The 7,943-nt window shown below is 42.0% G+C and overlaps 1 protein-coding gene across 3 annotated transcripts; it reads left to right on the top strand.

The window, feature by feature from the left end:
• The first annotated feature begins 2,000 nt into the window (after window positions 1–2,000).
• cenpl (centromere protein L) lies at window positions 2,001–5,588 on the top strand. 3 transcript variants are annotated; one of them, XM_015952582.2, is made up of 5 exons: window positions 2,001–2,103; window positions 2,640–2,799; window positions 2,906–3,157; window positions 3,231–3,797; window positions 5,320–5,588. In XM_015952582.2, exons 1-5 carry the CDS (start codon window positions 2,084–2,086, stop codon window positions 5,392–5,394), a joined length of 1,074 nt encoding a protein of 357 aa, XP_015808068.1. In that variant the 5' UTR covers window positions 2,001–2,083; the 3' UTR covers window positions 5,395–5,588. The 3 variants fall into 3 exon arrangements, with proteins under 3 accessions (XP_015808068.1, XP_015808069.1, XP_015808066.1); XM_015952583.3 differs by having other exon boundaries at window positions 2,031–2,103; window positions 2,637–2,799; window positions 2,912–3,157; XM_015952580.3 differs by having other exon boundaries at window positions 2,033–2,103; window positions 2,637–2,799.
• Window positions 5,589–7,943: the final 2,355 nt, after the last annotated feature.

Here is a 7,943-nt window from a genome sequence, read left to right as displayed (position 1 = left end):
TAATGAGCCGATTAGACTTGGGACTGCATTTTGAAAAAGCGTTACTGTTAGCCGCCGGCTGCAAGGACACAACACAGTGGCCCCAAAAGACACCTACTTGTCTCCTACATACTGTGCCATTTTTGGATCTACTTAGAATGCTGTTCCTTCAAAACACTGTACCGTGTATAAGCCTAGTAGCCATACATTTGTATTTACGGAAGCAGGTCTTTTTTATTTGAATGATTAAAATGCTAGATGTTACCATTAAACTGCATTATTTATGATAAGCTAAAGCAAATAGAAAACTGCCAGATTGGGAAACTAACTGGGCTGTTTACAAAATGCTTTTTCCCTCTTATCTAACTCTGGGGAATATGACCATAGACTAAGTTTCATTAACATCCTCAGTCTGCTCTAAATTGTCCAAAGTTGATGCCAAAGCCATTTTAAAGGAGTCCTCGCTATCTCAGTTGTTCTGCTCTGTTGCATCGTTCTGCCCATCAAACAGACAGAGCGCTGTGATTGGCCAAACAAACCAAAAGTACGCTGTTATTGGCCTAATCATTGCCTCAGTGCCACTTTCTCAGCTCAGTCCACCAGGCAAAGCCTTCTTTAGGCACATGTTTTTACAGGAACTGTGGGTGAAGTAAGCCTCCACCCAGGATGTGACTTACCCCCAGAAAAGCGCTTCACCCTCTGTAGTCCTGGCGGAGAAATGGAAAAGTCCAAAGAGAAAACGTCTCTGTTAATGCGTGTGCACAAGTCAGAACCTGAGTTGATGCAGAAGTATAAATCAGCGATTTGACAAAAGCCAAAAATAGTTTTGAGTGTAGAATGAAATGTCTTGAAATGTCAAAAGATAAGGGGAAAGGGATATTTCCCTAAGTGAATTTTTGTCTGTTGCCATGTTACAAAGAGTTAAATAAGTGTGAAAAAGCATAATGTATACAGTATCGTTGTTCTCATCTGGCAGAATTTTGTTTTCTTTAGCCTAGCATAAATGATTGAAAGGCTATTGAAAGGCTAGCTGTTACCATTCACTTACATTGTGTATGCTAAGCTAAAGCTAATGGCCAGATTAAGAGAATGACTGCGGTGATTACGAAGTGCTTTTCCCCACTCATCTAACTCTGGGAATATGGTAACAAACAAAATTTTACTTAGGGGTGGAAAATCTTTACAGGCTGCTGGAAAAATTGGAACTAAGCTGAAGTGTTTGTAATTATTAGTAGAAATATTTTAATTTGCTGAAGGGACAACTAAACATTTCAATTACAAAGCCATAAAAATTAGGAAGAAAAGTTACATTGGGATATGTCAAAAGATTAGTGGAACAGAGGATCAGACATTTAAAATAGTCCAAAAGGTAAATGGAATGAAAAAAAGGATGGTGAAAAAGAAGCAAGACTTTTGGAAATAACAAAATGTTGGTGTAAAATGCATATATATATATATATATATATATATATATATATATATATATATATATATATATATATATATATATATATATATATATATATATATATATATATGTATGTATAATTTATGAACAGGTACAAGTGCAAGAAGAATCTGGAGGGGAGTGATTCTTACCCAAGAATATAATTCAGAAGGATTTAATCTGTTTAGTTCCTGTTTTAACTCACTGGAACAGTCAGAAATGTTTAAAATTATAATGAGAAAAGTGAAGATGTACTTAATCATATGATAACCGGCAAGGTTTCCTGTGTGAAATAAAAGGATCACAGTATTGAATCAACATTCAAACAAGAAAGGAATAAAAGGAAGTAGTAGACTATGAAATAAAATAATCTAAAAATGAAAGAAATATGTCTATCTGTCCCTTAGTTTTGTAGAATTGGTGAGGAATCATTATACACATTTATAACATGTTTTGAAAAGCTGCACCTCTTTTTTTTACCTTTAAAAGAAAGGTTTTGTATTTAATCGTTACTACATCACATTTACTTTGAAAAACGGGGAATGAAACATCTTTTCCTGTCTAGAAGAACGCGATTGGCTGAGCTGAACCACGTGGCATAATGGTAAAGCGCGGCGTTCAAATATTGCTTCCGGTTTGTCTTTACGGTACACCAAAATGGAGAGGCCTCAAACAAGGTAGAATTATGACCTATTCTCGTTTTTCACAAATTAAAAATATTATTTTCAGCACTGAGCTCATTTTTGTCAATCAAATTCGTCCTAATTATTCAGTTTGGCGTCACTTTTTCGCTAGCCACTGATTTCCTTAGAAGCCATTTTGCCAAATTGCGTTAACTTATCAGAGAATCGAATAATATTTTACTTTTATTTATATACTCTCTGTTTATTATTGTTATATAACATACATTTACGAATATTACATTATAATTATCAATTCGGCTTGCGTCTTATACCAGATTAAGCTATATAACAACTTAAAACTTGAGCTTTTACGATTTTTGTTTTTGTCACTACATAAGAAACGTCACAGACCCTGCATAATAGATTTTATTATATATTTTCGTGTTAATGAACATAATTCGTTAAACTTCCTGTTCTTTATATCCTGATCTTTATATAAATCATCAGACATAGCAGGATGTCATTCTCCAACTAGGAAATAAGGACAGATAAAAATAAGTCTGCATGTGTCTGGTTTTCATTTTGAGAAGGACTCCTCTCTCTGGTGGTGTGGAGAAGAGGATGAGCAAGAGTCGGAGCTACCGTCTGTCGCTCCGTAGCTGTGTTTCTTCAAGGCTTGGTCTGACTCCAGGATGGACTACACGGAGACTCAACAGCAAGAGAAAAGCTCCAAAGTCTCAGAACATCACTGTAAGTTGTGCCGGGCAATCACTATAATAATATATATGAAGATGTTTACTTCTTTTGAGTCAGGCGTGAAAGTTTGATCTCATTTTCCACCATATTTCCTCCCAAGAACCAGGTGAGTCCAGATCACCTGGCTCTGCTGGTGAAACACGAATGGCAGCTGTCGTACGTTAGCCCCCTCTACCACTTCAGACACACCCAACTCAAAAGCTACGCGAGACAGCTGTCAGCGTTCATCGCCGCAGAGAAGCAGCAGGGTTTGGCTGTGGAAGTGGGAATTCAGGACAGCTTCAAGGTCTCGTTTTCTGGGGTGCAGGGGTTGGCGGTGGCGGATGATGACCCGGAGACGGTCCTCATACAGGTATGAATTTGAGGATCGTCAGGTGCATTTAAGGAGAGAATGAGACTGAAGCTCGATCTGATTGCTTCCGCAGGTGCACACAAAGCCAGTGTTTGCTCAGCAGGACGATCCTCTGAAGTTGGTGTGGAGTGGCTGGCTGACCTGCTGCAACGGTAGTCCTGAATATCTGCACTCACTTCCCAAAGACTTCACCTGTCTGCCTCTGTTTGGCAGCAGTGGAGCTCAAAATCTCACCTCCTTGGTCAAATCCTGGTTTCAGAAGAATTTTGACTGCTCTTTCGGACCCCTGGAGATCAACCACACCAGCCTGGAATGGCTTGTGGCCTTATGGACGAATTGTAACACAGAAACCAATATCCAGAACCTGAAAATGCTTTGGACTCTGCCGGTTGAGCCGCCGCTTCAGGTAACCTATGTCGTCGAGGGCAATGACGCATGGGACCTGTGGAGCAGCCTGCAGCAGAGGTCAGAGGGGGACGGTGGCGAGGAAGCGGGCTGGATTGGCATCGAGGAGGTGACGGCCTTCATGCAGGGACTCAAGAATCACTTCTACCGACACTTCAGGTTGGAGCTTTCAGCCGGGAACTTGAGCCAGGTCTCCACATCGCTTGGATCGGCTAAATGCAACGGCAAGATCAAGGTACCTCACTAACGTCTCATGTAGGATGGGACACAAATGTAAGCGCGAATGCTATGCTAATCATTTAGCTGTAAGACAAAACATAAACTCCTTTTGTTCCCTTCCCTCCTCTTCCACTGTTAGCTTGAAGTTTGCAGACTGACATCTATGCAAGTTGAGTTAGCATTCAAGCTAGGTTGGTGTGCTAAGCTAACTGATGCGTCAGTGTGTCACCCCATAGTGTATGCTGTAGTGATGGGAATTCCGGCTCTTTTTAGAGAGCCGGCTCTTTCGGCTCCCAAGTGGCTACTCAGATTTTCTGTTGCGTAGAGTACATTTATAACCAAAATAATGCTAAACTATATGTAAAATAATTTACTAATGTAAAAAAAAGCAATATATCAAATATTTATCATTTCTATGGATTTAATAACTGAACACTTTAAGAAATCTCCACTTTCCGACTGCTGGCGCTCATTTTCTCACCGTCTTCGTCGCACTCTCCTCCCTCTCGCTCGCCTTTTTCCTCCTCCTCATTCCCTCTCGTCTCCCTCCTCCCACATGTGCTCTGCTGGGTGTCTGTCTGAGTCTGATCCTCCCGCTTCCCCGCCCCTACTGCTCTGTGTGCGGACATTCTGGACACACAGTTACACATGTTGACCAATCGCCTGTAGCTTTCACTGGGGCAGGGGGGAGGGGAAGGGACGGCTCCCAATGACGAGCCGACTCCCGTCGTTCACTTCAAAGAGCCGGCTCTTAGACCCGGTTCGTTCGCGACCGACACATCACTAGTATGCTGGGAACTGGGCAGCAACTCGACTGATTAACGCTCTTGACTCGCATAAGTGATTCATTTTGCTGTAGAGGTTGGGGGGAGGGTATTTAATAATGAAATATTACCTATTTTCTATCGTAGGAAAGGGTCAGACAGCCACATTTAAGCATTCTTTGAGTTAATTTTAGTTTTTAAACTATGCACCCCAGCTTTAAAGGGCGCGACATATCTCGTGACCAGCTAGATGTACGTCTACAGCTGATTCCCTGTGGAAACCACAAACCGTCCAACTTAGAACAAACAAAAACAACGTTAACATTTTACAGCTGTGAGTAAAGGTCTGATGATTTAATGGCGGAGAATCTCTCTCTCACACACACACACACACACACACACTGTTATCCTGCTAGATTGCTTGTAAACTTTATTTTAGAGCTGCACCATTTCTGGTTGTGAGATTTGATGCACAGGATCGAGCAGCTGATACGGACGTTGTTTGCTTTGTTTCAGATGACTTTAATCACTAATTTAGTTAAAGAAATAACTCAAACATTCTTACTGGAAGTAAAAACTTTCATTGGGAAGATCTGTTGCTAGCATGAATTAGCAGTTAGCAACAGTGTGTTGTTTTTTTTTCAGGATGCTAAACACACCTGTTTTGATTTTTCCTTATGAATATAAAACCATAGAAAACAGTAGGTCAGATTTATGTTAGCTGCTTACGGTGAGTGTGTGTGTGATGGTAACAAATGTCCTGTTTAATTTCAGGTGTCCAACAGCAGATATATGATCACCACCCTGACTCTGCTGACAGAATGTGCCCTCCTGAAAATGCCCGTCTGACCCTGGAGACCAACAGCAACACCGTCTTCTTTTTATCATTGCAGAAAGCACCGGGTCAAACAGAAAAGCAGCCCGTTGTTTTGTTTTTTTAAATACATTGTCTACTGGAGAATCGTGATTAGCATGATTTATGTTTCCGACTTTAGACGTTTTGTGCTTTAATGTATTAAATTTACAAGTCATTTTATTTTTCACATCTTTCACCCGTTTTAACCGACATGCTTTTGTAATGGAACAAAAATAGACCATCGTCATCAACCTTTATTTATAAAGCACATTTAAACGGCGACAACGCCAACCAAAGTGCTGTACGCGACGATACGTCACCAAACTAGATACAGCAACATAAAACAGATAAAACAAATAAAAACTATAATAACAAAAAAACAGGAAAGCACAAGGGTTAAACAGTCTCAGCCGGGAAGGCCAGGGAATAAAAATAAGTCTTCAAACGTACTTTAAAAGTGGGAAGGGAGGGGTAAGTCGGACCGTCAGGGGGAGATGGTTCCGAAGTGAAAAAGCCCGTTCTCCACGGGTCATATAGCGGGCAGGAGGGACAAGCAGAAGGTGCTGGTCAGAGGACCTCAGGGTTCGCGCCGGAACATAGGGACTCAAAAGATGTGCCAAATAAGAGGGGGCCATTTCATGAATAGATTTATAAACCAACAGAAGAATTTTGAACTTAATACGAAACCGAACTGGAAGCCAGTGTAAATTTGCCAAAACGGGGGTGATATGCTGCCGTCGGTCTGTGCCCGTAAGAAACCTTGTGGCAGCATTCTGAACCAATTGCAGGCGTACCACTGAAGAGGAGGGAATACCATATAAGAGAGAGTTGGCCTAGTCCAGACGTGACGTTACAAAAGCACGAACAACTGACTGAAGATCTTTTTTGTTCAGGACAGATTTTTGTTTGGCCAGCCGGCGAAAACGAACGAAACACGACTTGACTACCTGATTTATCTGTGCATTCTTTTTTTAAAAAAGCGTCCAGAGTGACCCCCAAATTTTTAATTGTCGGCTTCACCAAAACTGACAATGACGGGGGCAGAGATGGCTCAACAGCCGAGGGGGAGCAGGGGGCAAAGAGAATAGCCTCCAGTTTGGAGCCGTTAAGATAGAGAAAATTAGCCGAGAGCCAGAACCTGACTTCTCTCAGACAGTCGGTCAGTGGTTGCACAGGGTCAGCAGATTTTAGGGCCATATAAAGCTGACAGCCGTCAGCGTAGAGATGAAATTTACCCGGAATTATCTAAAAATGGAAAGGAACACCTGAAAAGGCTGGTTAAGGTAAACTTTATCCATATTTTAAGTACATCTGCAGTGGTCTCTAGTAGGTCTGGTGCACCTGTTTGAGGAAGTTGGAGTCAGCGGGAGGAGAAAGTAGCTCCAGCCGACAGGAATTTGAGTTTTATTTCCTGATATTTGGAAATCTCTCCTCTGATTGGCCTACATGACTACCACAGACTCTTTACGGAAGAACACCTTAAAAAAATTCAATTATAGCTACAGAATTTGTTTCACTTACATATTAGCTGCTGTAAATTAGCTCTCACGAAAATACAATGACAAATTTGTACACATTTATGCTACTTTTTATAATTTGAATCACAAATTTCATACTGTGTTCTAAATCCGTGTGTGCAACTATAGCACGAATGACATTTATTTAAATGTTTTTTTTTCTGCATCCACCATTAACCAGCAACCTAACACTGGGTAGAACACATTTTAGTCCCTATATCTTATTCTGTATTAGCCTGGCAAGCCGTCCTATATATGTGAAAATAAATGCTGACCATGACCCATAGTTCAATCTCAGTCAGCGGTGGAATCGACAGTTTGAACGTGAACATGAACAGAGACGAGGGGGCCTATCAGCTGTCTCGCACCTGGGATTCCCTTCTCCAAAGACCAGCCAGCGGAGGCGGGCGTGACCGACCCAGTAGATCTGACAGATCTGGGTTGGTCGCGCCCATCAGAAAAACAGCTGATAAAGACCGCAGACGACGGTCGAAACTTGTACAAGGTAACTTGAAACACCTTCATGTCCGAAGCTAAAAGAACCTCGTTTAATAAGATGAATAGGTGTTCCTAATAATCCTTTAGGTGAGTGTACACCGCCGAAGACGCAAAAACATTATTTTTCCACATAAAGAACTTAAAGGCCCAGTGTTAATAAACATTTGACTTCTTTACGTGGCATTTTTTGTGACCTCTCAACTAGCCGTCAGCGCTACTGTGTCTCCCTCTCCCCCGCAGCCGAGCAAGCACCACTACAATGACATGTAGCCTTTAATGGGCCATTCCCATCTGTACCGGGTCGGCCCGGGCCAGGTAGCCCCAGTCGGCCCCAGCCTGGCCCGGTTGATTCCACACATCCTTGCCTTAAGCCCATGTGGGCTGATTCTACCCACCAATCAGAGGCTTGCTCTAATGGAAGGTGTGAATTTGCTGTCAGCAGTGGGCGTGTTGGCCCTGGTCGGCCTGAAGCAGACCCCCTCGGGAAGAGGGCTGAGAATGAGCCTTGGTTGGCCCGGAAAAATACC

Source organism: Nothobranchius furzeri, chromosome 14 (genome assembly GCF_043380555.1).
Source record: "Nothobranchius furzeri strain GRZ-AD chromosome 14, NfurGRZ-RIMD1, whole genome shotgun sequence".
NCBI classification, from domain to species: domain Eukaryota; kingdom Metazoa; phylum Chordata; class Actinopteri; order Cyprinodontiformes; family Nothobranchiidae; genus Nothobranchius; species Nothobranchius furzeri.
The sequence above is the reverse complement of the archived record's forward strand: the minus strand, read 5'-3'. Positions and strand labels throughout refer to the sequence as shown.

Coding starts and splice junctions, on each gene's coding strand:
- cenpl (XM_015952580.3), top strand. CDS start 2,084: ATGGAGAGGCCTCAAACAAG. Junction 2,104..2,636: donor ATGGAGAGGCCTCAAACAAG/GTAGAATTATGA, acceptor TTTCATTTTGAG/AAGGACTCCTCTCTCTGGTG. Junction 2,800..2,905: donor CAAAGTCTCAGAACATCACT/GTAAGTTGTGCC, acceptor TTTCCTCCCAAG/AACCAGGTGAGTCCAGATCA.